We start from the raw sequence: 16,054 nt of genomic DNA on the forward strand, positions 1-16,054 counted from the left end.
GGGAATATCTCTTCGTCCTGTATCGCGCCCAACAGGACGACGACGACGACGGGGTGCACCGGCTCTCGATAGCGGTGGATACTACTGAGACATGCCCGAGTGAGGCCAGCAGCCTTGTTGCCACAAGACGTCCAAGCCGCGCTTTGCCCCCCTTCGCGAAATTCGCCAGCGCAGCCCTTGCTGTATCAGCGTGTTATCCACTGCGCTAGAAACGCCTGAAGTATACTGGGGGACTTTCTACTCATGTGATAGACGAGGGCAATCCACGAGAGGCTTCAAAAATCCTGTCGAGGAGATGCTCTTGACAACGTATATACGGTGGTCACCTGACGAGTATCCACTGAAAGAAAAGGCCCTCTGCATCAGCTTCGAGTTGTCTTCTGTCTGTCTACAGCTTCTCCGTGTCCACCACGATGACGGCCGGCTCACAAGTTCTGAATCAGGCATGCAAGGTCAGTCAGTGAAAAGCCGTGGCGCCAACGCGCCGGCAGGAATGTGGGAGGACCCACGTCTACCTGTTTGACAACTTTGTATAGCAACTTCAGGCGTAAAGGTAAATAGTCTCCACAGCACGTTGCAACTGTGACCACGTGCAAAAAATATCACACCGTCAACAGCACATCGAAAGCATCCCTGAAGTATCAGCCTCTCCCTCACTAAAGAAATCATACTCACATATCCGACCGCATACCAAAATTTTTAGGGTGTAGGCATCCCCAGCGTCTCAGGCACCCGCACGTGGCTGGCTGGCCGCATGGCCGCACGCCAGCCCACTACATGATAATGTTCACTCTACGCGATGCATGCTGTTAACGAGAAGAAGCACTCGACGACGGCATACTCAGGCGTGGAAAAGACCAGCCGTCGCACACTCTCGTGACAGCAAAACTCCTGCTGTTGAACCGGACTTGTTATCGCCTGCCACACGACAGTCTCAATTAAGCCATGACCTCTCTTCCGATAGCCACGCTCAGCAAAACAGCCGGTTCACAGCTGCGTGACACACAGGGTTTCACCCTCGTGAGCGCCGACCCCTCGTCAGCAAGGGTATAGTGCAGCATACCTGAATTACAAACCATCATGCTCATTACGTTTGCCCTCGTCAAGCCGCAGATCGTGTCGAGCGCTTGGAAAATCACCTGATGTTTCCCATGCGGCTTGCAAGTTCAAATCGGCCTGGAACGCGTTGTCTTCATCCCACCGGTCCAGCGGTGCCGTGTTCAAGGGATTCGCCCGCTTGCAGTCTTCGACAAGATTCTTCATCACCTTCACCTGATCCTCTTTCAGTTTACCCGTGTCTTCTGTCAGTATCCAGGATCCCGCAGCATCAGAACAGTAAGCTGCGCATGATATAGCTGCCCGCGAAGAGCCGTCGGATGTATACGCGAAAACAAAACTTGCACACTGTGTTCGAATAGCGACTGAAGCGAGGGACTTCCTGATGAATTAACAACATTGAGCTGCAGCACGGTTGATTGCCAATTGGGGGTATGAGGGGGACGACCTCATTTACATACCTGCAAACTTTATTCCATCTTCTAGCCACTCCTGGAAGCGTTCCAGATCGTCAACCGTGTATAGGCTTGCCTGGAGACCGTGATATCGGGGCAATTTATACAGGAGAGGAAAGAATGAACCAATATCGAAGAAGACAGGGAAAGTGTCTACCCAATGCTTCTGGTTTTCTGCTCCCTCTTGTATAGCCTAGCCGCAAAGAATGCGAGGCCCTCATAGAAAGTGCCGTAGCTTCATTCTTACAAACCCTATACCACCAAATATGAGAGGGCTATAGAGCAACTTTAATCAAGACTTCATACGAAAATATCAACGCCTGGCTGCCACCCCTTATCGCCAGTTGAGTTCCTAATACCTGTAGCGAGAAACACACACACACCACGCTGTCTTTGCAACGATATGAGCAGTGTACCTTCAAGATTGCGCGGCGTTTTTCTGTTTGTGTCTGGAAGCATAGACTCAGAATCCGCACGAAGTCCTGGCGATTCGTCTTCATCATCTCCAGATGAGCCAATATCCTGGGAAAAGCAGCCACAAACGGGTACTGCACGTGCACCAGACGGGTCGTGATGACTGGGTAAAGTGTCTCCTGCTGTGAGCCTTCTCAATCGGTTCCTTGTCTAAGATCATTTTCTACCTCCTCTTCAGCGTTTTAAGTGCCGTTTCTGAGAGCGCCTCTTTTGCCTTGTAAGATGAGTATTTCATGTGGGCCTCATGGATAAGCTCGTCTATTAAATTAAGGAGATGAGAATCCAGCAGCTTCTGTTCTGCCATTTGGAGGAAGAGCGCATCAATTCTTGCGACGTCGCCAGTCTGCAGAAAGAAATACCACAACACCATCTACCATGTCCGTGTTTACCAGTTCATGTCCGTGTTTACCAGTTCGTGTCCGTGTTTACCAGTTCATGTCCGTGTTTTGTTTCTTCGAATGTGGAATGAGGTGAGCGTCAACACAAAGTGCTTGGCCGAAGTAAAATGCACGGAACACAACCGCGGCTTGCGCAGCTTCCTCCACAAATGGCCTGTTTTGGGGGGTTGGAGGTCGTCGTCATACGGCAACGGTGCCATCAAGATGCAAAATGCCTTCCCTAGCAGTAACTCACCAGCATCGCAGCCAAGAGGCGCTCTACTTTTCTCTTGGCTTGGCGTCGGCGGTGATACCTTGCCACAGCCAGTAACTGCGGAGCTAGGTGCTCTAGTCTCTGCAGGCTTGTCAATGGGCCCGACGTTGTCAAAGCCCCCCCCAAAGCCGACGTTCCTCCGTTAAGCTCGTCTATTCGGCTGCCTTGAGCGTCGTTGTTTGAGCGGGCCGACGACGGCTGAACGTGCGCATTTCCAACACTGCCCTCCACAGCGTTCCTGGCCAACAACGAGCTCGTTCCTCTCCATTCAGCCTCATCTCTATCGGGACCGGACGTGTCGGTTTCAGAAGGCTTGTTCTGACCCAGAAGGGATGAGAGGCGCGCCGTGTCACCAGCTGATGCATTTGCTGCCTGTTGCCTATAGTTCGTCCGCGCCAGTTCCAAAGTGCGCTCAAGCAAGTCTCCCTCGCAGAGCAGCGGCAAGAACTTATCTTCTATCTGTTCGGGGGAAATCTGCAAAGCCAGCAAGAAGAGAGGTACAAGCAATCATCGACCATACACAAGTACAGCGGGTGCGGCACGGATGTTGACTGAGGCCGAGTCTTCTTTGCCAGTTATTCACCTGTATATGAAGACTATTTCAAGCTCCTAATCGCCAGAAGCCTCAAGGCCAATCAGCGAACTCTCGCGGCGACGCGCGAATGACGGCTCCCCAGACCGTATCGCTGCGCGCTACCCTCGAATCCGCTTTAAGGCTCCGTGATTCCTCGCACACCGCTACGTTGAGTGGAGCCTGCATACATGCAACTATCATCTCTTTCCTGGCATGTGCAACCAAAGCAACACGCTCCTCTTCTCAAACAAATTGTCATATGGAAGTAGCCTCTTTCACGGCAAAAATGGACACCAATATTCGGCACCTGCCGGATTGGCGTCGTCATGTTGGGCAAGGTGCCACAAGACGCCAGCCCTAGCGTTTCGAATGACAGGGAACGCGAAGAACCCGGACTTACGTCTTTGTTCGGAGAACACTCCATTTTGTGTATGAGGTGCCTGAGCTGGTTCATTCGCGCAAAGACTGACTCATCAAAAAGGACATGGTTCCGGAATGGATATGCCGCGACGTACTTCGTTTCCTGCGCACCCCGTGCCGCACAGCTCGAAGTCTCATTATCAGATGAAGACGAGAGAGGATTCGACGAAGTCGAGGGGCTCAAGTCTTCCTCTGAGCCCGCTGACGCCAACGGGACGCAAGAGTAAAAGGGGGGTGTACAGAGGGGCAGTGAACCACTTGACTTCCCATGAAGCGATGACTGTGGCTCCACACCTGCCCGACGGGCTCGCGTATCACCTCCGTTGCCAAGCGAAAAGCGGCCACAGCACTGTGTGAGCCTGCACGCGTGCACACACCGTAACTGTTCCCCCTGACCCGGCAAACGGGGAGCATGGCGGGCAGCCGGATAATCAGTTAGAAAGTAGCCAGCTGGTTCCCGCAGGCTCAATGTGGAGCAAAATAATGGGCACTTGCCACGGATACGCGCACCAATCGGAGTGCTCCGTGGAAACATGCGATCAGCATGTTCTTTGCACAAACCGCCGCGCTGGTATAAAATGAATGCCGTCAATGGAGAACGACCATGACCTGGCGGAACACGCGTGTAACCTGCGCCTCGGGCACACCCGAATGAACACACTCTTTCTGTTCCATACGAGCAGACTGCTTTCATCCTCATTCGCATCGAGGCAAGCGGCTGCGTTCTGTATCGGCAGCAACGATGGGTGTCTATCCAACCACTGGGGCAACGCGTTTGAGCCGCATTGAAGCTGGTAACGGCTGCAGAAATATCTGGCCATGACGTCCACGAGAGAAACACCGCGACCACGGCAAGGGCCATTGACGTGCTCAATGAGACAAGACGCTTAGAGGTCCGCATAGATAAATTGAGGGCTGAAGATGGCAGCTGCGCTGGTATAAAAGAAGCCATTGTCGATTGTTCCGCAGCTTCCGCTGGTGTGCGGTGCGGCTGCAGAGCCCACCAGGCAAGTCGTTGACACTATTTCACCCGTGCAGCTCTTTGGGATGCTCGCATCGGGCACCCGATTGGCATGGATCGGTAGCGAAAGACTGGACGAGTCGCTTATTCTCTGCCAGCACAACCGAAGGTACACGCATGCGGGTGACCGGCTCCCTACTCAGGAGCGATACCCGGACAGTCCTTAGGTCCAACCGCTGGTGCACCGAGACTACATCTTTGCTAGCCGACGTAAAACGTGATGCTTGTTTATATTATTAGCTTGCATTGAAGGATTGTTCCGCTGTATGCCGTTATGAGAGTTGGAGTGCATGCGTTGTAGCGGAGTGGATGTGCATTGCCGACACCAGAATCGAATCCACGAAGGGACGTTGTTGAATCCGTGCAGAACGTTGGTTCTCTCTTCTACGGACAAGCATCCAGTTGAGAGCGTGGATATGCCCTGCTACGCGTACGCGTATTCCGCCCAGCGAATTTCTATTACCGTTAAATTGGCCTTCGATGTTGGAGACTATTCCTTCGCTGGCAGAGTGTGCAACTTTCGCATGCAGTGGCGAGCCGGTTCCAGGACTTCGAGACAGCTGGCGAGACGTAACTGTCCGACGCGAATCAACTCCTGAGGCTGTTCCGCAGGTGCCGCAAAAATCTTAGTGACCTTCAGTTGGGATCGATTGCGTTGCCCGTGCGGTTGCAACTGTTTCCGCTGTTTGCGCTCTCTTACGTAGCCGCGCGATCTCATGTCACCGCCCGATTTAGTGTGCGTCCCCGCTGGCATTCGAGAAAGTCCAGCTTAACGCAGCCACTGCAAGGCGTCGACGTCCCTTTTCCATGCAGTGACGCCTCAACAAGCGCGCTCTTTATTTCGATTGACGCGTTTGGAGACGTAAATAGTACGTGCTCTTGCTCTATGCATTTGAATGTGGATGGGAGGTCGTTTCCGCGGATGGGAGGCCGTTTCCACGTCCGCGGCCTCCCATCCACAGCAACTGGATGATTATGTACCAGTTTTACGAAGGATCCGTCTTTCGTTTATGGCTATTCGCACGGCATATGAAATAAAAGTATGCATATGCTGCGGTTCCAGTACACTTGAACGGAGAGCGGGTAACGCGAGCAGAAAGTATCCTCTACTTCGTCATCGTCCGTATGTGCGACAACATATATGTATAGTTCCTGAATTTGCTAGTCTTGGGGGGTGCCGTTCCCTATACCCTGAACAAACTCGCTCGATCTCGTCAAGAAAGAAGCACATGATCCAGACAATTGGCACACAGTTTTTCCAGTACCTCTTTCGTGGCTGCAGATATGCAAACCTGATGCTCTATAAAATTGGCGTTTCGCCTAGTGGGTTACTGCCAGTCCGCCTGACTAGCTTCGTCTGAGTAGGCCACTCATGACGAGTGGACGCACGGTATTGGAGAGAGGAAGAAAAGGCAGCTGAATGAGAATCGTCAACAACACTATGGGAGCCGATACGGACGCTGATGCGCAGAAATGAGGAAAGTGGTTGTGGAAACATACCAGGTAGTTCTCGCGCATGGGGAAATAAAGTGACAGAAGCGTGTTGTCGTGGCAACGTGCTTGAATTTGTCCCAGACCATCGTAGTCCGTTCCCTTCGGCGCTACCTATGAAGTCCCAGTGCGTCCATTTTCAATTCCCTCAATACGCATGCTGCCCAATGCAAAAAGCCAAATGGTGATTAAGGAACACGCACATCGGAGCACCCCCATTGCCAGTTGCTCTAGTAAGGATGTAAACCAGCTGCGTCGGTGTTCAGCACGAGCGTACAACGATGCCGACAACTACTGCATGACGAACCCTCGCGTATACAGTGGTAGCTAAGCGTAAAGGACTCACAGTAGTTATTTTGACTAAACTTAGCTATGAAAGCTACCGTCCACTCTGTGTGCAGCAAAAGAAGCTGGCACTCTTCATGCCTCAAGCCTGGACACCACTTTCGTGCTCCCACACGACATTCGTCCAATCATATTCGAAGGCAGCCAGGAGTGAGAAAGAGAACTTGTCGATCGCAAATGAGCCGGAAAGAACTGCTGTAGTACACTGAACACGGTGGCCCTCACCAGAGTCCAGAGCAGCTCATTTGGCCACTTCGTAACAGCCTGTTAGACACAGTGAAGCCTTCTTCCACAGCATTCCGCTCCGGTGCGACAGTAAGGTGTCCCACGCTGCACCAGCGATAAATAACAGGCCACCCCGAGCTTGTCGGTGGCTCCTTGCCACGTAGTTTGCCAAAACTAACTCGTATTCAGAACTTCCATCGGTTGCCGCACTCCAAGCACGTGACAAATGTCGTCATTGGCTCATCCGACGACCGAGTCTGCATCTGAAAGTAGACTGTTTTCGTTGTCCGGCATTTGAAACACGGGAACTGACCCCCGTCGGTGCCGCCATCCATGAGCTTTTTCATCTCCCAGTCGGACTGGCATGCCTCCATCATCTCTTTCTTCTGCAGCTCGCGCATCCGTTTCTTCTCGTCAGAGGCCAGATCAGCGGAGCTCATGACCGCCAACTGCTCTGGTGTATAAACGCCGCAGAGAACCTTGAGATTCAAATCAGGGTTTTTCTGATCTGCGAAATTCCATTTCAGCGTCTTCAATTGCATATTGTATTCCTTGGTACTCTTTCGCTTCACGCAGTATTCCTGCCACAAGGCTTTCTCTACTTCCGCAGCTACACGCGCAGTTTCGCGGGACTTATCTGCTCCCGCATTTCTCCCTGTTTGCATCCCCTGGACGAGCGCTCTCCACAGAAATCCGCGAGCCCTATCACGGACAGCGTCACCGGACGCTGGGCCCGGGTAGCCCTCCAGTGTCGAATGGTTTTCCGGGGCGGCCCCACCAGCGACACCTTGCGAGCTGCTATCATCCTGGGCTGCTGCCTTTCGCAATCCCGCGGGTTCTTTCTCCACAGCAGCTCCGGCCTTCGACGGTGATGCTGGTGAGTTTCCTCGGCTGCAGCCGCCATTCTGCCCCGGCCGGGTTGCTGCCCCGCTATCCTTGCCTGAAGAACTCGTCGCGGTTATCCCTGCCTTCCACTTCTGAACTAGTTGCGTGCACCTTGAACGAATTTGCATATCTGGATGCGTTCGCAGCTTGCCCACGGACACGCCGATGCGAGTTTTAGCCAGAACATCTCGAGTCATCTCTACGCGATCAAGGACCGCCAGCGCATCCACAACCCGCATCACTTCAGAGGAAGTGGACGTCACCCCCTGACTAGATCCTCCTGATGCCGAAGCCTGCGAGCCCGTCTCTAGTTCCGCTTTTGCACGATCAATGACTTTCTTTAACTCGAGGATCCGTTCGATCCGTTGCAACGAAGAACATGTCACCAGCTCGACGGCGCTCGTGGTTCCACATTCAGACGCCCTTCTCTCGCTTACGGGATTGCTACCCTGCAATGCAGCAGCGCTGCCCGCGTGCGGTTCTGCATGAGCAGATCTTAAGCAACCTTCGACGAGGTCAGCCGTCACAACGGCGCCTCGAGCTGGCGTTCCGCTCCCTTCCATGGTGACAAGCCCAGACCAGAAAGTCCTCGGGTGGAAGGGCAAACAATCAAAAACCGAGCGGGTACAATCGATACTCACGCTACCATCCACTGAAACGGAGACTGATACCCTGCCCCTTTCACCTAGTACAGATGGTGATTTGAAGTCGCGTTCCGCAAGAGTCTCACAGTGGGCAGTATCCACCAGTAGTACGGCTGCAGCACTCCTTCTGGGCTCGTCTGATAAATCATAAGGGGCATTTATGGTTCTATATGTGAAAAGAAAACTCTTCTCACTAAGAATGGTCCATCAGGTGTATTCACCTCTCGAGAAACTGGGCGCATCAGGTAGTAGAGGATGCGTGCCCCCTTCCTGGAGCACGACGGGCCATAGAGCGACGGTCCTGTCGGCAGACGCTTGCGGGGAATGTCTGCTTTGGTGGATACCCCATAATCCACGCCCGCCTCAAGACAGAACCGCTGAAAGCCAGCCCAGCACAAGCTCCGACGAATGTGTAGAAGTAAGTCGTCATCGCACGCTGCGCTGGCTCGAGGGACACACCTGCTCCGGCTGCAGTTGAGTAGACAGAATAAGGCAGCCCCAGGATAAAAGAAACTACGCCAATCCGCCAGACTGGACCAGAACTATCGAACCCAGAGGCGTGCCAGCATTGCCGAGGTGAAGGACCAGCCAGGATTATGATCTCGGGCAAGGAAACGGGCAGCTCCGCTGCCTATATTGTCTCCCTGCAAGCAGCCACGGAAGGAGAAGAAATGAAGTAACAAATTGGAGGGGGGGCGGAGAATCAACGCAGAGGCCAGCTCGCGTAAGTTATAATGGCAGCATTCTCTTACGAAGGGAGAAGAAGAAGTCATCGTCATGAAGAGCGAGACGCGAAATCGCATGCCGGCAGACACATTCGGGAGCTCTCGCTCTATTTGAAAGGGGAGTGCAACCTTTCTCCGCTGGTGTGCGCGTTCCCTTTGAAGACTCATCGACTGTTCTTAAGGTCGCAACCCCTGCTAAGCCTCAACACAGTTCGTTATGCTCGGTAAAGACGGATTTGGAAGGTGATGTGCCCTACTTGAACTGAGCATATGTTGTGGAGAACGCAACAACTTCTCGTCGCGGATTATTTGTAAAGTACACGCTCGGTTGATTGCCCGGGTTCTTGAATTGGTAACAGCGGCCGGACATGATTTGTTGCTCGTGTATCTACCGTCACTTCATTCGTCATTTTCTTGTCTTCAATGCTATGGCAGATTCGTTTTAGTCTGCATCAACAGGTGGGGCTCCTCCATTCTCACGCTTGGGGCCGCTCGTCGTCCCATAGCCTGTGCGCCGCTGAGTCAAAGCCGGCAGTGGAGATGTGTGGGGTCCACAGTGTACGGTTCACCCATCTGGCGTCGTATTGATCTCTCAGTGGCACCAACTTGCTTGCAAGTGTGCAGAAAGCAATGGAATCACAGTGGTGATAACAGCGCGTGAACCTGTGCCCATTAGCGTACCAGGAGAGCACCCTCGGGCGAAGCTTAGCACGCCTGTACGTACACAATATCTGCTGTCCATGCAGCAGTGCAACCACATTCTGCCGGCAAGACGGCTCGCTGTTGACCCACCGGCAAGTTCCTCCAGGCACGGCATCGCAGGAGTCACGGCTGAGAACGTGCAGCTGCCCATCTTTCTCGACAGTGCGATAGGGCCCAGGACTCCCCGGAACGCTTCCTTCACAAAAGAAGGCCTGACAGGGAGGGGACAGAACAACCACGGGTCCTCCAATACATGGATGGTTTCAGGCGGATGTGTGTCATGCCGTATATACAGTAGCCGGTCAACGGCGGACGGAGTTATCGCGTGGGTGACAGGTGATCGCCAAGCTGCTGTTGATGAAGAACCCCGCCTTCAGCGCGGTGGATCCTCCGATTTCTCTGTAATTAGACCACCGACTTTTTGTCTACGGTCTCAAGTAAAGCAGCTGAAGACCTGAATTCATATCGGATGGTGAGTGAGTAAGCCGCGCATGCCGTTCGTCCTAGGAACGCCAGTTTGGGCGACGTCCGCTCGCGTCGCCGGCGCCTTCTTCCACTAGATGCAACCTGGGGAGCCGGAAAGCCAGTGCTACGCGACCAGAATGACGGACGCCTGGAGGTAATTGTGCGCTTTCGGATTTGTAACGTCATATAGAGGGCTCGGGAGAGGTCGCGGAACGCATCCCAAGGGCTACTCACTTTCACGTCAAGAGCTCCCCATTTTTTTCCGAGGAAGAACTAACAAAGCATCATGGATGTGAAGGTTTCAGGATGGCGTGTTCCAGTTTTTCTATGGAGAGAAAGCTCTCGCCGGCGATCCGCGGCTCTTCTGCACTCGAGGGGGACGGCAGCCAGCCATCGTTTCGGCCGAAGGCCTTATACCAGGTATCCTGAGCGATGCGGCGACCGCGAGCGTACAGAGAATTGTGCGCAGCCCCATCCGCCAGAGACAACCCTGCCGGCGCATGAATGCGACGTGTATGTGAGAGCACCGTCAACTGTTGGGGCGTTCGCGCATGATCGAGGCTTGACCGGGCAAGCGCCACTTGTACGTCAATCAAAGAGCGTTCACATGCATTCCGGTGAGGTGCGCGTGCCCGTCCTCACTCTATCACATGGAGACAATGTACGCGCCCTCGGCAATAGTTATGAAGCAGCACCGGTAAATTTACATTGGAGGCATCCCTCATGGCGGGGTCATTCGGCAACAGGGAATGCGTGGTACACCGCTGGCAGTATTGAGAGTCACGTGCCAGCCCCGCCTGACCAGCGGGCTTTTTGCTCCAGCCCTTGTCACGGGGGGTCCTCTTTCTGGCGTCAGCGTCGCCGGATCTCAAACCTTGCGGAGCCCAGGGTTGACCACGAGCCCTCGACGGGACGTGCACAACCGCGGGCAGAGGTGCCCTTGAGAGGCGCCGTGTTCCCCTGCAAAGTCCGTGACCACGGTGCCGTCGGTGCGACAGAAGACAACCAAGCTGCAGCAGTTGTCGACGCCGTTGTTGAGGCGAATGTCGTGTTGGAGACTCGCCCGGATAGTGCCACGCGCATTGACCTGACAGAACCTCAGCCTGAGAAGTGTGACTCCTTTTTCGGCCAGCGGCAAGCTGATCAAAGGCTGCAAAGGGAGGTGGGGAGGGCAGCGAACGGCACCCCGCAACCGCAAGATTTCTACGTTAATCCGGTATGCATGCAAATGGATACCTTGCTTCTGAAGAGCGAAAGCGCTGAGGAGATTCTGACACTCCTTGTCAGCCATCGCGGAGTTATGTTTTTACATAATCTTGTCACCGCTCTGGAGCTCCTTGCTGACTTCGCCAGCGCAGGAAGCCCATCCGACCGTCGAGAGAAAAGGCTGCATTCAGGGGAGTACGTGAACATCTCAGACCATTTAGCTGCGAACCGGCAGCTGTGTACGGGACTGCCAGCCAGCAATACGACTTCGAGGGGACAGCTTGGTAATCAGGAGAATCCCGATGACATTGGAAGTGCTGGCCAACCGGCTTCAGGCGCTCCACGGATGGGAGCAGGCGGTCAAGGTCATCTGCACTTGGTGGGCGGGGACTGCCCGACACGCGTCATGCCACGGGGGTGGCCCCAAGAGCAATTCGCGTACGAACACTTTCTGGCTGAGGGTAGTACGTCAACGAAGGCATGTGTATCACTTGACGGAATTCCGCTACAGGCGAGTCAGGCGGAGGGCGTTGCCATGCATGGACGAAGTGTCGCTGACTGGATCATTCGAGACGAGAGGTAAGAATAAAGCAGAAACCAATGGTGTGTGTGGGCAGTCGTATGGTGGGGTTGAAGCCGGCTGCATGTTCTCATCCAGCGTACATGTTCTTAAGCATCTACGCCACCGAAATGAACCCGAAGTAACCAGTATCTCGTGTGGACAGCAGAAGGCGACGAGGTGGCAGACGACTGGAAATACCGTGTGACGAACCTGAGCGACACCCAACCGCCGTTCACACTCGTTCTCCGCGTGCTTCCTCCTTTCGGACTCTATGCTAGGTACGAGGTATTAGTGCAAGATCTTCGTTTTCATCGCCGAAGCTTGTCATTCGAGGCCGCTGCGAAGGTGGTTCTGTCGCTGAGGAGGCTGGAGCATCGGCATTACCCACTGCTGTCTGCCATGCTGCATCCGCTAGCCCGCCGTGAAATAACTTTGCCTGCACTGGAAACGTGTTCTTTCGCGTCGGCACCTGGGCGCGGGTTCGACGCGCGGGAGCATCCCCAACAGTGTGCCTCACATGCACTTCATGACTCCGGAATTCAGGCGGCGCAGAGCCCTTCGAAGAGTCGCCAGAAGAAGTTCGATAGCGTAGTGCAACGGAGACTTGATGTCCTACTTCAGTGTGCAGGCGTTTACGCATGGGCAGGATATATCCAGCATCCTTTCTTTGACAGGGTTGCGGCTCTCTTCCTCTCAGCAATGCCTTCGGAACTAAGGGACCCGCCAGCTACTCTCCCTTCCAGCTTCATATCCCTGGCTTTCCATCGCGAACTTCACTGCCAGCATGACGATTATCGTGCCGCTGACGGCAGTGACGATGTCGCCGATGAATCACGGCCGCCTCTGTCATCCAGCCTGAAGCTTGATGGCAGTCAGATTGCTGCGGATCAAGAAGGATTTAGTGGTTTTTTTCATAAAGGCAGCAGCGCCGCCGGAGAAGGACCTACGGGAGCCTTCCATACCAGGGGCCGTGAAGCAGAAGCTAACCCGGTGGACACCGTGTCTCCATCCAACGGCATTTCAGCGCTTCAGGGCCATCGGTTCACTTCGGCGTCGTCCCAGAAGCATTCACCGGAATCGATCACGTCTGTGGAACTCAGGGCAAGTCCGGCTCTCATAGTCCGGGCGCTGGACATATTCTCGTCTCTTCGTGTGGAAGCGGGTCACAAAGTGGTTGATGCAGCCGCCAACCGCTTGATGAAACACATGGCAGACTTGTCTCCCGATCAACTTGCGGCTGCTGCTGCAGCTGTTACCAAGACCACAGGTTATGCAGTGCTCTGCTCTTCCACGAAGGACTCAGAAGCGTCGTCACTACCGTCAAGCCACGATGCACCTTGTAGTGTTGCTGGGCTTTCTGCTCGTGTGGGAGGACAGGTAGCGGCACCTGAGGGAACGTGCGGGTTGGCACACCCAGTGGCCATCAGCCCGACGGGAAACCGCGGGGCTGACCACGATACCGTCGTGCCACTTCCACATCGTCCTACGAACCGTGCGTTGGGCCGTTTTTCTGACTCAGAAGCTGTGTGGAGTGGTAGCGAACGTCAAGTAATGGAAACGCGCGTCCGCTCTATCCCAGATCGGCTGCTAGTGGCGGTGGCTTCTCGGCTTGAGCGAGATGCCCCGTCATTTTCTCTTCCGTCTATTGTTACTGTGCTGAGGGCATTCCGGCGCCGAAAGCTGCATTTCCCCTCATGTATATCAGTAGCCGTATCACGCGCGGCTACGCATCTGCGTCTTGCGGCAAATATCCGGCAACAAACAGTTCTGACTGTTGACGAAATTGGACAGCTGGTTGAAGCGTGTGCGTTCTTCGGAGAAAGGCCACCTGCGATGTGGGATCCTCCGTCTACGACGACTGTAAGGCCGAACGTGAGCGGTGTACCTGGCCACGGTGATGCGAATACGAATGAGCTGGTTGACGCTGCGGCGGCGTATTTGGAACAACACCTGGATGAAATGTCCGAGCAGACTGCCATCCGAGTGACTTTCGCCCTCGCAGCGGTAGACGGCGCAACTAGTAAGTGGTACCTCCAAAAACATGTTGTCAGTTGTAGTAGTATTCACTTGCTTTAGAGTCGTGAAGATGAAGCTCTGGCCTGCGCTCAGCGGTTCGGCAGGTTGTCCGGTGCTACTCCCACGAACGCAGTTGTTCTGTATTTTGCATGTGGTGATGTCTGTCGTAAGGCAGCTCGGCTTGCGTCAAGGGTTTCACACACGAAAGTACACGATTATTATGAACCGGACTCTCCTCCGGCAATAGGGAGCTGCGGCACCCTACAAAGGTTGTTGTGCCAGACGCCCTCCACAGGTGCGTGGGTGCGTGTCTGTGAATGTTATTCCGTGCCTCAGCGTTATTTGTGGCGTATTGCGTCCAGGCCGGCATGCGTATCTTCTGTCGTTTGCATTTCGCAAGATCGGCAAGGGCACCGCGTGGCAAGGAAATAAGGTCGCAATTTTCCAGCTGTGGCTCTCCCATATGCTACAGTTTCCATGGCTCCGTTACAACATGCCGCAGCGGTGTGTCTTCGAGGGTAAGCGATTCGCCACAACAGATATTTCCGAGTTGGTGTTTTGTGCCGCATTTTAGTCAGCATCAGGAGCGTCGATTGCGGATGTACGGCGCGGACGGGCCTCAGGGAAATATATCGCCGCCGCGCTGTCGAGGTTCACGTTGTGTTGTTTCCACGCAAAGGTTATGATGGCCTCCTCCTCGTGTGCGTCCTCACGCAGGACTACGGGCATGGTGCATGCAGCGAGGAGGCTACGGAGCCCCCTTCCCACGCGTGGTTGCTGAAGTCTCAGAATTGCTGAAGCGAAGGGCAGTGGCTCATGCAGCCCTGGTGAAGGTTCCGGCCAGTCCGTACGAGCTCGATATTCTTCTGCGGTCGTCGGGCGGCGAGACCATTGGTACGCTACTTTGATGTTGACCCGCAGGAGAGACTCGCCATAGCAGGCGGGATATCCCCAACTTGCTTCTGTTGTAAACGCCGTCGCTGCGACGGCCGTGCCGTTCGTGTGGGCGATCACACTGTCGATAGAGGCATAGCACCTCAATCAGCGAGATGGGGAGGGGGGTATCTCCAGTCGGTCACGCTGCTGACTAGTGGAAAGTAATATCGGATCAGGAAGCCCTTCACTGGAAGATACCCGGTTATGATAACCGGTTTCGCTTCTGTTTTATCAGTTCAGTCTGTCCGTAGCATTCGTGTTTGTTGTCTGTGTTGTGACATCTCGTTTCTTGCAGTCATCATGGTGACCAACGAATGTGCGCCGAACACATTTGCGCCAGTCGGAGGCAGTCGCTTGCAGGAGGTGCACCTGGCACTGGCCGGATTTCCACACGTCGCATTTCTGCACCAAGCAACTTGGAACTCTTTGCCGTCCGAGGTGGAGAGAGCGCGCTTCCTTTTGCGTGTTCTGCAGAGTGTATCTCCTTGGCCGTCGTCTGCAGAAGTATGCAGACGGCTGAGAGAGTTCATAGGAAATGTCCTGGTAGAGGAAGAGTTGGATACAGGGGGCAGTATACAGACTGACAGGTGATGATACGTGGACGTCAGCTATCGTGAGGCCTCTGTGCGGTGCTAGGGAATCCGTGCTCTCCCGAAGAGTACTGCACCCTGTCCTCCCACACCCCGTACCCCCCTCGGTACAAGCCGATGCCTGTTCCTGCCCGAATATGTGAAGTTGAGTGCTCCTGTCCAGAGATGCTGATTTCGGTATGTATCCGTTAACATGCCGGGCGTTCATATAACTTGCCGGGGGAAGGTGAACCGCCAGTGGCACTGCTTAGTCAAAGGCATTTCATCGCGGTGCCGAGTCTACACAAGAGGCTACCCACCAGGGTACCGCCGAGGGATGTACGCGTCCAGTCACAGGTAATATCTTTTTGATTTGAACCTGTGCTAACCACTCGATTTTACAGCAGTTGCGCCTGGACTCAAAAATCACTACTGGCGGGCAGCGGCGTTCGGGACATGGGGTGGCGAGGCAATCGCGCTCCAATCAGTGTCCGCACGCAGTTGCCTGCCTTGGTCATATTTTTTTGAAGGACACGCCGGGTTTTGTTCGCAGGAAAGAAGAGGGACCCCCAATGGCGCTGCTTGTTAGTAAGGCACAACCAGGCTATTAGGTTAACGTGCGATACATCTTG

The 16,054-nt window shown here is 54.3% G+C and overlaps 3 protein-coding genes across 3 annotated transcripts; 1 reads left to right on the plus strand and 2 right to left on the minus strand.

The window, feature by feature from the left end:
* Positions 1-425: 425 nt before the first annotated feature.
* On the minus strand, positions 426-4,492 carry BESB_082710 (uncharacterized protein; the record flags this gene model as incomplete). The annotated part of the gene is made up of 8 exons (XM_029366621.1): positions 426-580; positions 1,140-1,301; positions 1,518-1,587; positions 1,928-2,033; positions 2,153-2,328; positions 2,619-3,110; positions 3,611-3,924; positions 4,390-4,492. The coding sequence occupies 8 exons, from the start codon at positions 4,490-4,492 to the stop codon at positions 426-428; spliced, it is 1,578 nt and encodes a 525-aa protein (XP_029217081.1).
* A 2,405-nt stretch (positions 4,493-6,897) lies between these two features.
* On the minus strand, positions 6,898-8,160 carry BESB_082720 (transcription elongation factor A TFIIS; the record flags this gene model as incomplete). The annotated part of the gene is made up of 1 exon (XM_029366622.1): positions 6,898-8,160. The coding sequence occupies one exon, from the start codon at positions 8,158-8,160 to the stop codon at positions 6,898-6,900; it is 1,263 nt and encodes a 420-aa protein (XP_029217082.1).
* A 2,279-nt stretch (positions 8,161-10,439) lies between these two features.
* On the plus strand, positions 10,440-15,444 carry BESB_082730 (uncharacterized protein; the record flags this gene model as incomplete). The annotated part of the gene is made up of 6 exons (XM_029366623.1): positions 10,440-10,553; positions 10,990-11,918; positions 12,180-13,921; positions 14,280-14,435; positions 14,635-14,811; positions 15,149-15,444. The coding sequence occupies 6 exons, from the start codon at positions 10,440-10,442 to the stop codon at positions 15,442-15,444; spliced, it is 3,414 nt and encodes a 1,137-aa protein (XP_029217083.1).
* Positions 15,445-16,054: the final 610 nt, after the last annotated feature.

This window comes from Besnoitia besnoiti, chromosome VIII, assembly GCF_002563875.1.
Source record: "Besnoitia besnoiti strain Bb-Ger1 chromosome VIII, whole genome shotgun sequence".
NCBI lineage: Eukaryota > Apicomplexa > Conoidasida > Eucoccidiorida > Sarcocystidae > Besnoitia > Besnoitia besnoiti.